At 42.1% G+C, this 20,905-nt stretch overlaps 1 protein-coding gene across 5 annotated transcripts; it reads right to left on the bottom strand.

Moving 5' to 3' along the window:
- Window positions 1-634: 634 nt before the first annotated feature.
- GOLGA7 (golgin A7) lies at window positions 635-17,267 on the bottom strand. Of its 5 annotated transcripts, none has more exons than XM_082863727.1 (6): window positions 17,240-17,267; window positions 16,843-16,975; window positions 12,272-12,424; window positions 5,784-5,885; window positions 4,582-4,644; window positions 635-2,021 (listed from the first exon to the last, which is right to left on the bottom strand). In XM_082863727.1, the coding sequence occupies exons 2-5, from the start codon at window positions 16,951-16,953 to the stop codon at window positions 4,597-4,599; spliced, it is 414 nt and encodes a 137-aa protein (XP_082719853.1). In that variant the 5' UTR covers window positions 16,954-16,975; window positions 17,240-17,267; the 3' UTR covers window positions 635-2,021; window positions 4,582-4,596. The 5 variants fall into 5 exon arrangements, with proteins under 5 accessions (XP_082719853.1, XP_082719854.1, XP_082719850.1 ...); XM_082863728.1 differs by lacking the exon at window positions 17,240-17,267 and adding an exon at window positions 17,133-17,229 and having other exon boundaries at window positions 4,582-4,649; XM_082863724.1 differs by lacking the exon at window positions 17,240-17,267 and adding an exon at window positions 17,133-17,229.
- Window positions 17,268-20,905: the final 3,638 nt, after the last annotated feature.

Here is a 20,905-nt window from a genome sequence, read left to right as displayed (position 1 = left end):
TGCGGGATGCTGGGAGTTGGGGATGGATGCAGGGAGAAAGAGGAATCACCCCTGCTCTCAGGGCATTCGAGGGGCTAGGTGGGGCGGCAAGGGGGAGGGGAGGGAAGTTTGGAAATCAAAGGTGGCATGAATACCCTGACTTCCTTTATGAGACTGAAACAAACAAAACAAGAACAAAGCCTGTCACTCTTGAGAAGCAATGACGCGGATCCAGGAACTAGGGCCAAGTGGAATATGGAAGGAATTTAAGTCGGAATATAGTCTCTATTTTATAAGCAGCTACTCTGCAAAGGCATTTCATTTAAAAAAAACTGGAGTCATCAGATGATCCAAGATTGTCACAGCACTGGGATACTTTTTTCCTAATGAGACATTCCAATCTCTTATTTCTGTAACAGAATACATTTTGACCATTAGGAGCTATTTCTTGGTTTTTACCTGTTTAGCTAACATGTCTGCGCTTGAGATAAAGCATGTAAAAATTGCAAAGTGTGACAAACTGTATGTCAGACGTTTGTTTAAAAATACTAAGCTACACTGAACCAGGAATTCTTGTAGTATTGTCTATCTGCCAAATTTAATACCATATCATTTATCACTTTACCAAATCACACCAAATATGACACAGAGACAATTTGTTTAAGAAAAGTTTTACTAACGTGTTAATATTTCAGCAAAGTTATTGCAATGGGTTTAAAAGGCAGACAGACACACTATTATAGGCTATAAAGTAACAAGTTTCATACAATTAAAATATTACATAGACCTATGGGATTTACTGAATAACTAACAGACCCATAAAAGAAATTAAATCTGAAAGGTTAAATCCAGTATTAGCACCTACAATATCTCTGAAAGTAAAACTTTTAACCGTTTCATTCTCTCCTAGTATATGTCCTAACTTTCTCCCAAATACAGTGCTCTCAAACCCCAAAGATGAAGGGCACAGGAAGTCCCAATACTAAGAACACAGAGCCAAAAAGAACTAGAAACAGTGACACAGACTTGAGAGTTTTAGTTGGAAATCACTTAACTTACTGAACTTGAACCAATCATAATATTTCTGTGCACTGAATACTGTATATGAGGAAAGTCTAGGAATCATAAGGTTTGCCAGTAGGGATAGTTAAAAATTAGCAATATATAGTATTATTCCTATCAAATTTTCTTCTCTTAAGTTATATTTATAACAAAACTATAATTAAAATATTTATTAACACTTGCTCATTCAGGGACACAGCAGGGACATTTGTGTTTGATGGTTTAGCATCCACTTTATTGTGCTTACTTATTTTTATAAGGAACAAGCAACACATACCACATCTTCCCAATGTTCAAGGTAATGCAGTAATAACAGAATTCTCAAAAAAAAAAAAAACCAAAAAACAAAAACCTGGAAATTGCATTAAATACTGCTTTAATCAGGAATTGCTATAATAAAACAAGTAACATTATACATTATTTTTCCAATGAGCTTCAGTTTGAGAAACTGAACAGCAGAACTTGATCTTTAAGCTTTGAGTCATGGCAAAACTGGTAATTCTCTGAAATCTGGGAGATGCATTAGCAAAACCAGACGCAGCCCACCCTTCACCAAAATCCTGGCGAAAAGCGTTTTATGAATTTGGGGGAGTAAGACTGAGCACTGGCTAGTTCACGACTTGCTGAGGCCCAAGGAATGACGAGAGCCACTGGCACTGCTGGCAGGTAAGAAATAAACTGTGTTGGGCTGACCAACTGCATATTTTATTAATGGCTTTGAATAAAAAAAGTGAAATGCTTCATTGCGTTTTCTCAAAAACTAATCAAAAGATTACAGAGTCCTACACAATTTGGAGACACAAAGTGGATGCTGAGCGACTAGAGGTCACTCCAGGTGTGGAATTTTACAAAGTCAGTCCTTGGAGTGAATGGCACCGTGGCTCTGGCAGCAGATACGAAGGAATGATGCTCTGGAGAGGAGGTGGGGGACACTCTGCAGTCGGCCGGTGGACAGATGAGGGTCCCAGCTGGAGGTGGGCCTAGAGTTAGAGGGGAGAAGAAAAGGTTTTAGAAAGGGATGCTAACTAACCTCCAAACATCGACTGATGGGAGCTCCTACACTCTATGAAGCCAGGTGCTAGCTAATAAAATCCCTGGATCTGTACTACCTGCCGGAGTGAGTACACAGCTCGACGGTCTAGAGATCCAAGGCTGTGTATTTCCATCTCTGACCAATCCTGTCAGGACAGGTAGCATAGCACGGGGCAGGCGGCCAATCTGGGGCCTGGCTACCTCCATGACTGCCTGCCCATTTTTGGCCTTGCACAAGTAACTTAGGTTCTCTGTGCTTGAGTTTCCTCATCTGAAAAACAGGGATAACATTATCTACCTCACAGGGATGTTGTGATAATTAAAATGAAGCATTTAGAAAAGTACAGGCACATATGAAGTGCCAACAAATGGTTATTTTTATTATCACTTATTTATTGTGACAGAATAATGACATATTCTGTTTTTTGAGTAAAGAAGACAATCTTAATCCAAAGAGAGAAAACACCATCAGTCTGTATTTTTTTTTTTGTTTTGCGGTACGCGGGGCTCTCACTGCTGTGGCCTCTCCCGTTGCGGAGCACAGGCTCCGGACGCGCAGGCCCAGAGGCCATGACTCATGGGCCCAGCCGGTCTGCGGCATGTGGGATCTTCCCGGACTGGGGCACGAACCCGTGTCCCCTGCATCGGCAGGCGGACTCTCAATCACTGCGCCACCAGGGAAGCCCACCAACAGTCTATTTAAAGGCCACCTCCAGGATTTGTGTACTCTTCTGTTAAATCATTAATTTAATTCCCATATAATGTTTCAACCTGCAGACACCATGAAGACTTAAGAAAAATTATAGAACTGAATTCATTATTCTTATAGTTTTCCCCCTCCTCCAAGACCTCAGCCCACACAGGATCCTGGGTCTGAGGAACACATAACTCGGAAAACTAAACTGCACTGAACAAAAATATCTGCATTCACGAAATTACCACAAGTTCCTACTGTAAATCTCATTTCAAAATTTCACTGTTGTTGAATGTTGATAGATTGGTCTCTGGTGTGTAAATGCTCCAAACCCCGCACCACCTCAGAAAAGCAGTGTATTGAGCAATAATAGCTGCAAAGTGAGCCACAGTGACAAATGCATTGGGCCGAGTCAGTGCAGCTACAACTGATCAAACAAACTTATCCCAACGGCACGCCACAAATACCACATGTAGGGCTCCTGGTTGCTCGCTTGAGAATTACCAGTTTGGAAACTGCATGTGAGAAAGTGCATGAATAGGTAACACTAAGTGTTCCAAAACAAAGCCTCAGTAAAGAATAAAAAGCCGAGCAGAGGGCATCATTACATGGGTCTGTGGCTTGTAAGAATCTGTGTGACACATTCCCTAGAGCTAAAAGAAGGCAGCTTTGTAGGATTCAACAAATGGCACAGGAGCAGACAAAACGTATTTTTAAAAGGTAGTGAAAAAGAAAAGAAGGGGATAAATACTTAGAATAATCTGATCAACTCTCTCCTTTCTCCGCGTCTCTGCTGCTGCATGTACTTACAGGAAGTACGGTGTAAAAAATAGGGCTTTTATGGTCCATCAGATCTGGGTTTATATCTCAATACCCATTAGCTGTGGGACTTGGAGAACATCATTTAATATATTTGTACCTTGGTTTGCTTATCTGTAAAGTGGGGGAAATCCTCTGCAGAATCTTGTGAGAATTGGAAAACACCGTTTGAACAATAGCGGGCACATAGCAGGTACCCTCAAAACGGTAGCTACTATTATGACTGTTGCCCTGGGAAGGAACTGGCCTGCTCTGGTACAATCTGTTTCTGTGCGGCCTGTGAATTAGTGATGGATGCCTGCAGACAAAGTCAATCAGGCAAGCACAGCAGGGAACACATGACTGGGCTTGGCAGAAACAGTGAAGTACAATGTTTTTGTCGCTTAGAAGGCTGGGCTAAGGTGCTGTGGCTTCCGCGTGATTCTCCCCAGATTCCCATCAGTATTCACCCATTTGTTTCTCACTCGTTCAAGGTCATTATATGGATATATAAGAACATAAACATTCTAAAAAGAATGAAAATTTATGGTTCTACCCACTAGAGGTAAGTGTTCTTCTAAAGGGCTATGAAGCCACTTAAATAAATGAAATATTTAGAATCTCCCTACCCCACTCTGAAACGTTTCTTTGGTTATTAAAGCCATTTGTCATTTAGGCAGGGAAATCTCTGAACTGATTCTTATATGCAAGATCCATCTATTAAAATGTCCAGGACAGTTTTAAAATATTAAAATAAGATGCCTCCCCCCAAAAAAAACCTCTCAAAACCCCCAAAACAAAGTAACAACTAAACCAGTCTGAAAACAATACAGGGGGAAGAAAAAAAATCAGGATTAAATTCTCTATCACTTGGGTTATAGAATTTGGTTTAAATACACATTTTAAATATCAAGCCAGTACAGAGAATGAGCCACTACTTACGATGCAGGGAAGAAAATTCATGCATCCTACAAAATTGCAAAAATTGCACATAAATCATATAATTTCATATTTACCTTTAATCCTATGGTTTATCTTCCACTGCTCATGCCTCTGTCTTCATAAATAGTAATTTCAATCTAAACAGCATGGCTGTTAAGAAAACACACTAAAGAACAGAACATAGAAAAAGGGACCACGGCAAGATGATAGGTATGATCTGTGCAGACTTGTCTTTATTTATTTTAAATTATTACTTAATTTAAATTCTTATTTAAATAATTAAATTATTATTTAAATAATTAAAAATTATTTGCTTTACTTATTTTGAATTATTAAAGTTTTCTCCTGCTTGAGTTAAACACGATGTTTTCTACACCTTGCTAAAAATTTAAGAACTGTAATTGCTTGTAGTATACCACATGTAGTTCCTCCCCAAACACTGATTATTCATTTTTTGAAAAAAAAAAAAAATCTGAAAAAGGATGCTTTATTGTAAAACTAAGGGGGGGCTCTTAACTGAGCATCCATGGAGGTAATGAAGTCAGGGGTTCAAAATGCCCTGAATTATATGCAAACTTTTTCTTGGGAGATGGCTCACAACGTCTAAGAGTTTAAGAACCATTGCTGCTGAGTATAATAAAACTGCTGAAATTATTATCAGCCGGAAGGCCTGGGGTTATCTGACCTAGGTTTTAAAAAAAAATTATTTTACCCAGTTATTTATTTTACTCCCATTATCAAGCTAAATTGGTTTTTTTGCAATCTTATTTATGAAATTCACTTTGTGATTTTCAAAGCTTGCTGCCTCTAAAAATACGCGCAGTATGTCAAAGGTAATGAAATGATACATCTGGCAGCTGTGGCTGATTTCAATGAGCCAGATGAACCCACGGATCTGTGATTCATCTGGACAACCTTGCTGCACGTTAGGAGTTCATGCATTTCAAAGGGGCTTTGGGTCCAGCCTCTGCAGCTGAAATGCATGACTCACACCACTCCCATTATTACTACAAGATGCCACAGAGCCACCAAGATGACGGCAACCCGAGCAATGCACAATGCACAGAAACCAGCACGATACAGAGGAAGGAAAGGCGTGCGTCAAGGGAGAGTGCTGGAGCTGGGGGCTTGTGGCGGGTGTGCCTTCTCACAGAAGAGTCCTCGGGCAAGTACGGCAGAAGGGAGTTTAAATTCTCTCCGGCCGCTGCTCGACAGGACCAATCAAAAGGTTCTGTTTACAGATATTGAGACCTTGTGATCTAGGCTGAAAAGATACAACTCGAAGTCCTCTCTCGATGGGATCTGTCAGGAGGAGGCCTTGGGGAGCATAGATCTTCTCATTCTGCTCTTGAATGTATTTGGAGACTTTCTTCAGAACCTGACAAAAAGAAACACCACAGCTTTTTATAAATGTCATCAGATTTCCCTGTGAAGCATCAGCTGGACCTCAAAATATTCAGGCAGTGGAATTAGTTTTCAAAGCAAGAATGGGTGTTCACGTGGAGGGACGGCCCTGACTAGGTGGCTAAGGCCACGGGGCTCCCGACACCGCCTCCCCCCAGTCCCGAGCACCGTCCACACAGTTCAAGTGCCACAGCAGATGCGGCCTCACGGTGGCACGAGAGCCACACCCTCCCCTCCCGGTCACCTTCATCCTGGTTGCGGAGAAATACAAGGTGACTATATACACGAGGGTTAGCATGCTTTCCCCTTCCCTACTCATGAAGTGCACATCATGTGACCTCTTCTGATATCAAGGGCAGCTCTTGGCCTTCTCCTTAATACTTAAGAACTGCTTCTCGGGACTTCCCTAGTGGTCCAGTGGTTAGGACTCGGCGCTTTCACTGCTGAGGGCCCAGCCTCAACGCCCGGCTGGGGAGCTAAAATCCCGCAAGCTGCGCGGCGCAACCAAAAAAAAAAAACAAAAAGAGAGAGAGAAAAAAGAAAAAACAAAGCACTTCTCTCCTTTGTACATTTTCATCAATTTTAAGTAATGATACAAGGTAGGCCTACAACAAAGGAGCCCAGTGAGTTTTAAACTGAAAAGTTTATTCCCTTCATCAAGCATGCACGTGCTGGCTGCCATGGTTCTGATGACAAGTGTCTTATATCATTTCCAGGCTTGCATGGAGCGTTGCTCTGTAGTTCGCTCTTGTGTCCTAAATGGGAACCTCGCTAAACCTTGTAAGTTTAGTATTAAGCTTGTAAAAGTCAAAGCAAATGTAGACAAAAGCCAGACAGGATACAAAGGAACTTCTGGAAATTGCCAAATCTCCAGCTTTAATAAGGGCAATTCTGAAACAGATAACCCAGAAGAAAATAAATTTTAATAGCTATATACAAAATCAAAGAGTTACATGTTTTATTTCAGATTCAAAGTCATTATAATCCTTTTCTGGCTCTAATCTTCAAAGAGGCTTTGATCCAATTCTTTAATTACTATATGCTTTCTTAAATTCACACTACCAGAATATGATAAAATCACAGATAAATGTGATCACAACATAAAGGGAAAAGAACTGTATGAAAATGAAGTTGGAAATTAAGAAATGATTTATGTGTGGGTCTATAATGTACCAGGCTAAACTAACAAATTAGGATGTTAAAATTTAGGTGCTTTGGTATAAGTTGATTTAGAATTTAAAACTCTATGTGGTTTATATAATGAATTTTCTCATTAAAGGAAGATAAATAGTTTATTCAGGTTACATCTTTGGGGAATAATACAATCTAACGTTTTACGCTTTTTTAAAAAGAGCATGATATTATTAAAAGAGCAATCTGCAGGGTTATGAGCAATTTAAGAATACTATTTCTAAAGAAAAGAGCTTTTCACCAAATTATCTGAAGTACATATGTCATTCTCCTATCCTCAACTCTCAAAGAATGTGAGCGGTGCTTGGTCTTTATGGGCGCTGTCCTTCTATCAGCGTTTGTTAATCATGCTGAAATGACATGGGGAAGGAAGTAGCCCATGAAGGTGCCCAACTCAGGACCCTCCATCTTCTCTCCAATTTCCTTCTCAGCTCACTGCCAGAGCTAGAAACTGGAGAGCCAGTCTCCCCTCACCCCAGTCCATTTATACTCGGGGGGACACTCAGAAAAATGCCTGCATGGCTGGTTTCAAAGAAAGAATTCCTTCAGAACAGCTTTCCTCCCTGTCTCCGTGGGTACAGGTTACTAGCAAAGAAACAGCATTCCTTTATGCGATTCATGCAGAACTTTGTCATGCAAGGTTTTTATTTAAACTTTAATAACATTCATGGGCACTTGGGTATCAGTTCAGAAAGAAAACAATTAGTTTTCTTTTTGTGTAAGTTCCAAATCCTCTTACGGTATTATGGTGAAGCCAGCTTTGTCCTAACCAAGATGCTTTTAAACTCTTAGTGTCATTAGCAGTAGGAAAGCATTAATATGAGTCAACTCATACCTCATCCCAGACAGGACAAAGCACCATTCTCACCCCCAAGAAACCTTATGTTGACATATTACTCATACTTTATTATTTTTGGTAAATCAATGTTAAAACAAATTATGATATTGAACAAAATTATCTGTTATCTTCACTCAATAAAACCTCAATTTATATAATATTTACCAAGCTAAACACTCAAACCTCAGGAAAGACTATTATCCTCCTTGAGAATATTAAACTGGAGAAAGCCTACCAGACCCTCAAGGAAAGATATCCTAAGTGAGGCTGCATGAGAGCACCAGGATTTTAGTATTTTCAGAAAGATCTAAGCTCCTCTGATTGTGCTCCTTTCAGATCACAGCCCACGGGCAGGAGGGATGTCTTCTGGTTGATGAACACAGCAGACAGCTCCTGAGAGGAGAACCTTCTACAAGCCCATTTGTTCCCTGATTATAATGGGCAGCAACAGAGAGGAATAACACTGAAGCCTTTATCTTCATTTTAAATCAATAAATAGCACATTATAGGAAAAAAAATGCATGATTGTTCTAGTGGGTTTTAAAAGGCCTATTTACAATTTTCAAAAGTTTAACCCACGTGACTAGTGTAAGCACAATTATATTTGGCTTACTGTTTGTAGACTAGAAGTTTTAGTGTTTAAAACAATAAAGACTACTAAATGACTCAATCCTGTCCTTTCATAAAGTAGAAAATAATAGCACAGAAATTCCTGAGGGACAAACTGGAGAGTGGGAGTGGCTGGGTATCAAAAATACAAATACATGTTTAAAATGTTTTTTAAAAGTACAGGTACATTATATCTTAATTATGGCCATTCCAGTTATTTACTTTGCATGATCTATTCATGTCCAGTTTCTAAAATAAAATCATGTATTTATAAAAAGTGACCATGCCTTAAATTTTGGTTTCTTGACTAATTTTACTTGGTTTTTACTTGTGTTTATTAATACTCACTCTGTAAAAAGAAAGAGACCTTAACTAGACTTATAAAGTAGTACCTTGTATGTTACCTATGAACTCAAGTCCATTACATTCCTGACACTGAGAACTTCCTTCCAAGATTAATAATCAAAAAGATTTTAACTAAGGGTTGCTAAATGTTTTAGTAGATAAATAAACTAGCAGCTGCTAAAAAAGATTACTTATACACTTGAAATAAAAAAACTGTACATGTAAGTTCACAAATATCTGATTAAAACATATATATATATATACACTAACTTAATTTTTAAATCTATCTTAAGAAAACTTTATTAAGCATCTACCACATATAAAGCAATTTATTAATTCTAAGACCCATTTTTTTTTTTAGATTTAGCTTTTTTTAAAATTGAAGTATAGCTGATTTACAATGTTGTGTTAATTACTGCTGTACAGCAAATTGATTCAGTTACACATGTATATACATTCTTTTTCATATTCTTTTCCACTATGGTTTATCACAGGATATTGAGTATAGTTCCCTGTGCTGTACAGTAGGACCTTGTTGTTTATCCATTCTCTGTGTAATAGTTTGCATCTGCTAATCCCAGCCTCCCACTCCATCCCTCCCCCAGCCCCCTCCCCCTTGGCAACCACCAGTCTAAGACCCATTTTATGGTTGAGAGAACTCAGACTTGGAGAGATTAACTTGCCCATGATCTCATCATTAGTAAATGACTTGGCTGGCACCCAATTACCAATTTCTTTTTATAACTGAGGTCAGAAGCAGGTATCTGTATCTATTTTAGCAACTCCACACAAATAAATAAAAGTTAATTAAAATCTCATCAACAAATTTAAAAGCTATAGTGAAATGAGAATTCAAGCACCTAACACTCCACTAAGCATGAATAAAATACTCTGCAGGATCTACTTCCACCTTAGACTGACAATATTACCCATGTCTTTAATGGCCACCCGGGATGACTGCTTTTACCCACCGTGGTCAGTGGCTCCTCAGGGTGTCCAGGCTCCACCACCAGCGCGTCCCCTGAATTTGTTCACCTCCTTCCATCCCTGCTGCTCTGCTCTCCATCCAAGTTATCACCCTCTCTTGCCTGGACTTCAACGGAGCGTCTTACTTCCACTTTTATTCCTTTTCCCCCCAGAGCCAAGGAATCTCTTTAAAATGAAAATCTAGTCCTATTATTACTCCTGCTTAAAACCTTTGAGTGGTTCCTCCCTTTAGAGAAATAAAATCTAAGCCTCTTTCCACGGAGCACACACTCCCGGAGGATGCAGGTCCCCTCACCTCTCGAGTCACCTCCGCCCTCCTCTCCCCACGCCCCGCTCCACACGGGGGACGCCAGATGCTCTGCATACACTCATCCCTCCGCCTGAAGGGCCCTGGGCTTCCCATCCTTCACGCGGCAGCTTAATGTTACCATCTCAGAGGCCCTTTCTGACCACACGATCTAAATTAGGTCTTTCCTGTATTTTCTATCCTAGGGAAGTTCGTTTTTTTCAAGGCATTTATCACGACTTACAATTCTGTGGGTTTTGTTTCCTTATTATCAGTTTTTACCACTGAGTTATAAACTCCATGATGTCAGCAACCATAGCACATGGTAGGTGTTCAATAAATATTTATCGAATGAATGAATCCCCTGTCCCTTCACTCACCAAATGTATTATTACAGAGAAGCTGGTAAGACAGACAGACTGAAAGCTGATACTGAAAGCTGATCCTCTGTAACTCCTGATGTGGAATATTCAGCAGGAATGAGAGTGTGCGACATGGAGAGGGATATAAACTACTCTTCTTCAGTGCTCCCTTTTAGTAACACCAGGAGAATTCGTGTCAGGATGCTAAGGAAGAATGCAGCATCATTGTCAGCCGACAGCTCAAAATACTTTAGCTGCAACTGTATCTGCTCTCCACCACATGGAGTGCAAGACAGTCACAGGGAAACTTCTATCAGGTGGGTATAATATAGATCTCCTTACAGCCTTTCGTTTTTTAATCATGGTCAGAATTTAATTATCTGTTTGGGGTTTACTGTGATTAACGTAAATTCATTCACTTAACACACAGTAGATGAGTGCCTCATCTACCCAAGGTATGGTGCTAGGCCTGAAGAGGGATACACTGTCCTTGACCTCAAGAAAAAGACATACTTGAAGGGCAAGTAAGACAAGAATATAAACGGCTATGTTCCTAAGTAGAGAGTGCCAAGTGCCAGAAAATAGATACAAGTAAAGCATTGTGGGGATACAGAGGAGAGAACGAATTCCGATTACAGGGGTAGATAAAAAGTTAGCTGAGGGCTTCCCTGTTGGTGCAGTGGTTGACAGTCCACCTGCCGATGCAGGGGACACCGGTTCGTGCCCCGGTCCAGGAGGATCCCACATGCCACGGAGCGGCTGGGCCCGTGAGCCATGGCCTCGGAGCCTGCACGTCCGGAGCCTGTGCTCTGCAACGGGAGAGGCCACAACGGTGAGAGGCCCGCATACCGCAAAAGAAAAAAAAAAAAAGTTAGCTGAAAGTGGGACTGAGGGACTGGTGAGATTCGGACACGGGAAGAACGGCACTTCAGGTGGAGGAAAACCTCGGAGTTTTTGCGTGGTTGGCTGGAAGACAAAGTGAGGAAGGGGCGCAGGACAGAGCTGGAAAGGTGACCTGGAGGTGGGCTCGAGAAGGGCCTGAAATGGAACCCGGGAAGGCCTCTCACTTTGCAGGAGTGGCAGGGGAGGCACGGCTGTGTTTTATGACACAGCAGCTGTTTGGAAATGGAAAAGAAGGGAAGGAGTGAGGTTCCGGAGACTGTGGCACTGGTCTAGGAGAAAGGTCATAAGGGCATGAATCAGGGTGGTGGCAGAAGTCATCAAGTTAATGAATGGGAAAATGGAAGCTATTTCAGTCTGACAACTGATAAATTCTCCCCCTCTAGCCCTCCACCTAAAGATGGTCCTGAAAAAGACAGGATGCTACTGAACGAAATGGGGAGGTGACTTCTGGACATCTAGGTTGAGAAGCCGGCAACTCTGGGCCCAGCAGACAGTTGAAAGAGAAGACAAGAACTCAGAGGGGAGGAAAGATGGAGGATAGAAATTTGGGGAAATGAAGAAAGGGCTTCTCAGAAGGCTAGGCAGAATGAGAACATGGATTTTCTACATTCTCCTTAAGTGTAAGCCGATTTGAATATTAACAGGGCAACCTGTTTCTGAAAGACTCAGGATTCTTTTCTATGTGTCTGGTCATAGAAGCAACAGTAAAATCTGAACTATTATTATTATGAATGCCCCTTTAAGTTTTACTGCAACTGTCACCCTGTAAACATAAACCTGTAATAAACCCACCTTCTTTATGATTTTAAGAGATTGTGCGAAAACAGACACAGGCTTACCTTCTCGTAGTGAGTTTCCATGCACAAGAAGATGGTGTACGCTGTTAGACAAGCCAGGCAGCCTTCAAGATAGGACTGGCCCCCGAGCTTCTCTGCTTCAGCATAAAGGTTATTTAGAGTTCGAACTGTTTCTTCAAATTGTTGCCTATCAATCTGTAAGGAAAAAAGAATTTAAAAATAAGTTTTGGAAAAAAAGACGAGCACCTCACTCCTGCTTGCTATCACTAATTTAGGTTGTTGTTTTGTCAACATTCTTATCTAACTGTCCGAAAAAAAATTTTTAGATGATTAAATCTGGACATAAGTTACTGAAACTGGTTAGTGTTTGTTTCATTTTATCCTTCTTATGGACACTGGATATCATCAAGGCTCAAAATGGTGTCTCTTTATCCTCTATACTGAGTCACAGGTAGCTTAATTAAATTATACAATCTTTCCATCTTTCCATTCTCTCATGTTCACATTTACGGAGCACCTACCATCAGATATCATGACAGGCCTTAAAGAAAGATGACTAAGATACTTTCTAGTCCTCAAGGCATTTACAGTCATAAGCATAACAGATATGTAACAATAAAAACACAGTAAGTCAACAGAATACTGTAATTGAGGCATGTATAAAGTATGGTGGGGAAACAAATGGAGGGGTGCATTCTCTTTATCTGGAAAGAGCAGGTAATCTTAAATCAAGTCCCTAAATGCTGGAATCTACTTAGGCAAAAAAGGGAAGTAAGGACATTTTCAGCAGATCAAAAGGTGCAAACTGTATTATTTCCTCATTTCCCATCTCTTTTAAAGTAACTATTTGGTTACTAAAAGCTGACACGGAACCAGGCAAAATCTCAAACTACTAAACAACTCTTCATACCACGGGTTCCTATTACCCTTTTCTAGTCAGTGACACCATGTACACTAATACTACTATCGTATCCTCTTTTCACTCTCATCATCTGCTTTCACTTTCTTCTTCCAATAGCACATTACTTTCTTCTTTTAACAGTTAATGGATTTCAAATCTCAATACTTTGCCCTAGGAATTTCAAGTCCCATTAGTTGAGTATTTCACCCAATTGTAGCATTCTTGGTAGGTAACAAAGCACAATTTATCTGTCCTTATTCTCCGCTTTCTCTCACACAATATCTCCCTTATTCCTAAAACTAGTAACTACTTACATATGAATTCTCTCTTTCATGAAGACTTTACATAGAAATAGACTCAGAAAGAAACTCAAAGAACCTCAGTATACAGTGTGAGACAAAATGTTCCCAAGAACATAATTCTCTGTTAACGTACAGAATACATCTGATGATTTATGACCATCACCCTTAAGCTACTGAAACCCTTTAGGTGAGAGGCAGTTGTTTTGTCCTTCATGTGGAAAACCGTGAGGACTCAATGAGCCAAAGGCATGAAAACTTGAAAGTGGTGGTGGCTTGACCTGTTTCCAGAACATGAGTGTTTCTGACCGGGGCTGGGTGGGTGGAGATGGTGCTGAGAGCCAGGGCAGCATCCCTTCACTGAGCCTCCACTTGAAGATGTGCTGTGTTACAAACGGTCACCCAGGCAACCTGTCACCATTCCCAGAAAACAGACTTAGGAGAACAACTCAGTGAACAAGTATTAATGGTAAATTGTTATCTCCACCTTGTTTTGCCTAAGTTAATGCCTTCAGTTTGTCCATCAGTAAAAGCACAAAGGTCCAAATAATTTCAAACACTCGCATTTGATTTACTACGATGTTATGATCTGAGAAAGAAAGTTCTTTGAATTATTTACATTTCTTTGGACAGAATGATTCAAAACTAGGGAATCAACCCAGAAACATTTTATTTCTTTCAGATCAGAATTACTGATCCTACCAGAAACACTAATTCTTAAAAGTTATTCCAAGATTGCAATGCTTTATAGGTTGGAGGCAACTCATAGATCATAAAAAAAAAAAAAAATCCAAGGTGAAGAATTTTTTTTAAAAAAGTTTAATTAAAAAAAAAGGGGGGGGGGGAAATTCCCTGGTGGTCCAGCGGTTAGGACTCCATGTTTTCACTGCCCAGGGCGCAGGTTCAGTCCCTGAAGATCCTGCAAGCCTCACACCTTGGCCAAAAAAAAAAAAAAAAGAATAAAAAAGGAAAAAGCATGATGGGCAGCAGTAAGGGCAAGGATACACTTATGAAGGGCTCTATAGAGGTGTGGGCCTTGTTCTCATACCCTTCAGGCACCATGAAGCATGGCTGTCAATGTTCACCCCTCGGTACCTGCACACTAATATAGCAGCTACACTGACATTTGGAGATATGTGAAGCTGGAGCTAAATGCAAATTTGGACCAATAAACACCGGCAGCCAGAACAGAAATAGGAATCAGGCTCGTCTTCCCAAAATTTCTGTTTCTTGTTGAACTACCTGTCAAAGAATGGGGCTGAAGCTTAAAGAGACTGCAAGTCAAACGTAATTTCTACTGACCGGATGTAGAGGCATATTTTTAAAGGGATGCAGGGGAACAAATGCCTCAATTATAGTTCACTCACTTCTCTGCTGCCCAGGCCAAGGGTGCCTAAGATGTCTGTATTTTCGCTAAAGTGAGAATCGAGCTTTCTTTAAAGAACTGTCCTGGCAACAAAGCACTTATACATCAAAGTATTAAGTTCTCACAGGCAGTGAGCAAGTAAACTTGTTAACAGACAGAACTTGTCCTCACTCACAAATCAAAGGGTACAAATGTGTGTGTCTAATGCTTTAAAGTCATACAAAACATTTGCATGTTTATTTCTTCCTCTATTAAGTTGCCAAGTGCAATGTTCTCACAAGGGGAAAATCAGCCCCAGAGGCAGAGCAATCAGTATAATTTCTAGGGTAAGTAGTAAAAAAACAAAGAAAGAAACTTTCAATTTTCCATCTAACAAAGCAAGGAAAATTTAAATCTGTAATTTATAATTAATCTCAACACATTTTAAAAAAAACCAAAGCTTTCCCAAGCAGTTTAAAGTATAAGCTAGTGTTTTAATCCAAACATTTAAAAAAAAAGAAAATTCAAGGGCACAATTGAACAACACCAAATAACATTCCATATAGTACTCAGAATCACAAGCAGTTCTGGGCTACATGAAGTCAAAGAAGTAAAAGGACTCCAAAATTTAGAGACAGCAATTTCCTGTAACAGTGAAGTTCTATGACTACATTGTTTCTGTATTCAGACTATAAAATAAAGGCTCCACCACACACAGAGTGGAAGGCTCATGTCTGATTCTACATACATATACTTGGGTCAATTATGAGTTGGAAGTTTGACTTTTAAAACTTTTAAACAAAGGCATCATGTGACATCCAAATAAGTGTGGTGCAAAAGAACTGTTTACACTCTGATTTGAAAGTACATAAATAGTATTGTCAGAGTTTCAGTGTAAGAGGCTTAAAAGTAAAACATTTGATCCATTTCATGTAAGTCCTAAAATGTAAACCATGTTAACTGTGATGTTAAATTATTTTAAAAAAACAACATTCAGTAGCTCTAACCAAGAGGCAACACACTCAATGGCAATCAGGTAGGACAACCCACCTCCTCACAAGCCAATTTTAAATGACTGCTACACAGTGCTCCAGTAGACTCATCAACACCTACTTACTCCACAGCCAGCACTTCTCAGCTCCACACCCATGCCCAATGACCTCTCAATCCCGCACCCACCCCTTGTCAAAGAGGAAAGAGCTACAAAACCTGCTCCCATCTAACCAGAAATTGACCTCTGAACAGGAAACACACAGTCAGGTTTATCTTACAAAGCTCAAGACCAAACAGTCTTTGGGTGTGTGAACACATGTGGGCACAAGAAAACACACATACTCACGTATGCTCACGTCGTTGTACCTTTAAAGTAAGATACAATAATCATTACCATTATTTTTCCTAAGTCTGAAAAAAAGGGAAGCACATCCCTTTTTGTATGCAAGGCTGCCCAAAAGACCCACATCCTGATGACAATTCTGACCTGAAAGCCAACACAGTACAGGTGTCTCTCAGCTATCAGAACTGCGAGGGACAAGTTGAGGGCCTCGTTCTGAGATATTTCCCTGCCCAGGCCCATCCAATGCTCTGCGTTTTCCAGGTTCAACGCCTGTCTGCACTGCCTAGCACAGCCCTTAATAATAAACCCTTCCGGCCAAGCAGTGTGGCCAGCACTGTGGCCATGGACGCCAGTCACGAAAATGATATTTATTTCCCTGGCGTGGTGAGGTTGGAGGATGCAGCTTACAACCCTCTGAGGTAGGTGGCCTGGAGCGCCAAGAATTAGTTTCTCATCACTGTGGTCAATTACCCGGGGTGGGGTGGGGTGGGGTGGGGACGGCCAGGGAAGACGGCGGCGCACACATCAGTGCCCTGGGCACCACGGAGCTCCACCAGGTCGTCAGACCGGGGGCTTGGCCTTATTCCTTGTCCTCCAAACACCAGGCCCTCTTCGCACATCCCCAGCCCAGGCTCCTTCTGTGCCTGCTCCTCCCAGACCCGCACTCCCTGCCGCCCTGGGGGAGGCTCCCGGCCTCGCCCCAGAGCAGGTGCGGGGAGCCCGGCTGCATACCCGGTTCTCCAGCTCCGCGGGGAACTTGGTCTGGAACTGGCAGCGGGTGCCACTGCTGTAGTCTCGCTGAATGAAAACCTTCCCGGACACTGGCGCCTGCTGCGGCCTCATGGCGAGGACAGGACGGGCCGCGCTGCGGGTTCGGGGGACACCAACCACGGTCAGATCTCCGGCCTGGACCCAGGACTCCAGCCCGCCAGCCCCGCAGACCCACCCACCGCCCAAAGCAGCCCAAGGCCTCCCCGCCCCACTCCCCTTCACCCATGCTTTCACCGCGGGCCTTCAGCTACCTTCCGGGCCAGGCCCCGCGCCCCCCAGAGCCCGGTTCGGCCCGGGAAACACGAACCCGCCTCCGCTGCCCTCCAGCGGCTGTCGCACCGCCTACGCCGTCACTTACGTCCTGCCGCAAAAGGCCTCTTTCCTCGCCCCTCAACTCGGCCTCCTATCTCGAGTCTAGGACCCACCCACTCCTCCGGCCGTAAAGCGATCCTGCCGAGGCTGCGCGCTGAGGTGCGGGGGCGGGCACCGTGGGCGGGGCCAGGGCCGACTCCGTCCCCCACCTAGCTCGGAGGAGTCCATCCGGAAGGAAAAGGCCGGGCGGGGCCGCAGGGCGGGGCCGGAGGGCGGGGCTGCAGGCCCCGGGGGGGCGGGGTTGCGGGGCGGGGCTACGGGGAGAACGGTGGAGAATGAGTTCATCTGAGGGTGCAAAGGGTTCGAGACTCGGGATTTCCCCGGTGTGTCATTTCCCTGGTGTGTCATTTCCTCGTTAATCATGGCGACATAGTTTCTGGTCACCGATTGTAAGGGTTTATTTTCACTCTTGATTGGAAGTCTCAGTTTACACGTGGGACACCACCCAACTCTACAAAACAACTGCTCACACAGATTTACAAATGGAAAGCAGGCTTGGCGGGGGACGATCGGTTTGGCAAGGGGCGGGGGGAGGAAGGGAGGAGGGAGAAGCTGCATGGGCTTCATTGTCAAGCATCCCTCCTTCAACTTTCCTGGAGGTGTTGTCTTTCCTTCTACCCCAAAGATTTTCATCCAGCAGTCCAGCCTCCAGCCCTCCTGAGAGGCTTGCCAAGGGCCCTTACCCCCCCACCCCCACCCCCAGCTCGGCGTACCTTTGCAAGGCAGCCACGGAAGCCCTTCTTTATCTGGTGTGCCTGGCTGATACAGTATTCCACCTTTGTTTTGCTTTCCCAGGTTTCAGTTACCTCCGCCCCCACCCCCAGTCAACCTCAGTCTGAAAATATTAAATGGAAAATTCCAGAAATAAACAATTCATGTTTTAAGTTTTGTGCCTATTGTGAGTAGCGTGATGGAATGTCTCACTTTTGGCTCCAACCCTTTGGTATCACCAATCATCCATGTCCACTCCTGACGTCCCATCATTGACATCATCATGATCCAGGATCTCCCAAAGCAGATGCTCCTCTCTGACCTATTATCAGGTCAATAACAGCCTAACGCTGTCATTCACCTCACATCATCTCATCGCGTAGGCGTTTTATCATCTCACATTATCACAAGATGAAGGGTGAGTACAGTACAATAAGATTCTGAAAGAGACAACATTCACGTAACTTTCATTACAATATATTGTTATAATTGTTCTATTTTGTTATTAGTCGTTGTTAGTCTCTTACTGAGCCTAATTTATAAACTAAAATTTATCATAGGTATGTATATGTAGGAAAAACATATGTATGTATATGTATATGTAGGTACTATCTTCAAGTATCAAACTAGTACTTTGGTACTAGTTTCAGGCATCCACTGGGGGTCTTAGAATGTACCCCCCGCCTTGGGTAAGGGGGACCAATGTATAACCTGTTAGCACCACTCTCTGATACTGCCTACTATATATTTTTAAAATTTTCTCTTATTGTATTTTAAAAAGAGCTTTATGGGAGTATAAATAGCATACAATAAACTGAATGTATTTAAAGCAGACAAATTGTTAAGTTCTAACATGTATACAACCATGAAACCAGCACCTCAATCAAGATAATCCCTCCTTCCTTTCTTCAGTCCCTTTCCCCAGGCACTGATCTACTTTCTGTCCCTATACATTAGTTTGCATTTCCCTGAATTTTATATGAAATGAATCACACAGTATGTATTCTTCTTGTCTGGCTTCTTTCACATAGACTAATTATTTTGAGATTCATCTGTTGTGCTGTCAAGAATTCATTCCTTTTTGTTGCTGGATAGTATTCCATTGTAGGGACCCCACAGTTTATTTATTCATTCATGTGTTGATAGACATTGGAGTTGCTTCCAGTTTTTGGCTATTACAAGTAAAGCTGCTATTGCACATTCATCTGCAAGTCTTTGTATAGATGAATGTTTTCCTTTCTCTTGGGTAAATACCTAGGAGTAGAATGTCTGGATCATAGGATAAGTATATGTTTAACTTTTTAGGAAGCTGCCAAACTATTTTCCAAAGTGGTTGTACCATTTTACATTCCCACCAGCAGCAAATGAGAGTTCCAGTTGCTCCACATCTTTGCCAATACTTGTATTGTGGTATCCCCTTGTGGTTATAACTTTAGTTTTTCTATGCCTAATGATTCTGAACATCTTTTCATGTATTTATTTGCCATCCATATATCTTCTTTGATGAAGTATCTGTTCAAATCTTTTGCCATTTTTAATTTGTGGTTATTTTCCTATTTTGAGTTTTGAGAGTTATTTGTATATTCTAGAGCAAAGTTCTATATCAGACATATAGTTTGCAATCATTTTTCCCTATTCTGTGGCTTGTCTTTTTAGTCTCTTAACACATTCCTGGGTTTGGGGGGATTAGGGTGTGGACATCTTGAGGAAGGCGTTATTCTGCCTACCACAGGTATGGAGTTCATTTTTCCCCTCCATATGATTATCCAATTGTTCTAGCACCATTTGTTGGAAAGACTCTCCTTTCTCCACTGCATTGCCTTTGTACCTGTGTTGAAAATCAGTTTGTGTGTTTGTGTGTGTGTGTGTGTGTGTGTGTGTGTGTTACTGGATTTTCTGTTCTGTTCCATCGTCTAATCTTGTTTTGCGTTAAATGTCTACTAGTGTTTGTCTATGAAATTGATGCTTCCTTACTGCCTCAGTAAGATCTCTTGGGAGTTGTTTTCCTACACACTTAATATTTGCAGTTGGGAACACCCTGAAACAGGTAGGTAAAACAGTTTCCACCCTCAAACTGTCAGTTTAGTGGAGTAAACAAACAAAACAGTTTTCATACAATGTGTACAAGGGTAATATTTTTGGAAATATTTCTCAATGTACTTACCCTAGGGAAAGTACAACCCAACTCTTGATGCTTGGGAAGAGGGACCTGGTTGAAAGAGGGATTAAGGGACAATAAGTCAGAGTAAATGTCCTTGCCTACCCCCTTCACACAATCATATGTCTGTATTCTTTCGGGAGGAAACTGCCGGGGGAGGGAAGGAGGACGAAGGGGGAAGTCCAGGATGCCAGGACATCTTGCTCACTGCTTCTCAAGGTTTAGAACAGAAAGTCCCTCTTCCAGCATCGAACCGGCAATCAGAGGAGCCCAGGTGCCACACAGGTGGCAGGTGAGAGAGGCCAAGACCGGTGGGCCAGAGTTGGTGCTCCAAGGTCTGTGCCTGTGACTGGGGGAACCAGAAACCCCTCTGTGGAAATGCCCAGAGATCCGGGGACACGGAAGAAGCCTGGGGCGGGGATGAATAGGTTGCAGAATGCAAGGACCTTCGGCTGGGCATGCATTCTTCTACATTGCTGCCAACGTGATGCTCAAAAGAATCATGTGTGCCCTACTGCACCTCTGTGAAGAGCAGCACAAGATGCCCAGAGGCTAAGCAGGGCAAGCTAGACCCGGGAGGATGCCAGAGCAAGAGCCCAGCTCCCCTTCCTGCAAATCAGAATGCTATGCAAGCTCCTCTACAACTTGGATTTCCTCCAGGAGGAGGGACTCAGAGTTGACTGCACTTAAAACCTAACCCAGTTTAAAAAAAAATACTTGGAAGGGAAGTTTTTTTGAATAGACAACTTTAAGTGCCCCCCTCCCCTGCTAAAGTAGCAATAA

Source organism: Leucopleurus acutus, assembly GCF_964270905.1.
Source record: "Leucopleurus acutus genome assembly, chromosome: 21".
In the NCBI taxonomy this organism is placed as follows: domain Eukaryota; kingdom Metazoa; phylum Chordata; class Mammalia; order Artiodactyla; family Delphinidae; genus Leucopleurus; species Leucopleurus acutus.
Note: the sequence above shows the minus strand (reverse complement) of the source record. Positions and strands in the feature narration are given on the sequence as shown.

What these genes read in the sequence shown, in the direction of transcription:
- GOLGA7 (XM_082863727.1), bottom strand. Translation starts at nt 16,953, where the DNA reads ATGAGGCCGCAGCAGGCGCCAGTGTCCGGGAAGGTTTTCATTCAGCGA. An exon ending in CCGCGGAGCTGGAGAACCGG is followed by an intron (nt 12,425 to 16,842) that starts GTATGCAGCCGG and finishes TTTTCCTTACAG; the next exon opens with ATTGATAGGCAACAATTTGA. An exon ending in TGGAAACTCACTACGAGAAG is followed by an intron (nt 5,886 to 12,271) that starts GTAAGCCTGTGT and finishes TCTTTTTGTCAG; the next exon opens with GTTCTGAAGAAAGTCTCCAA.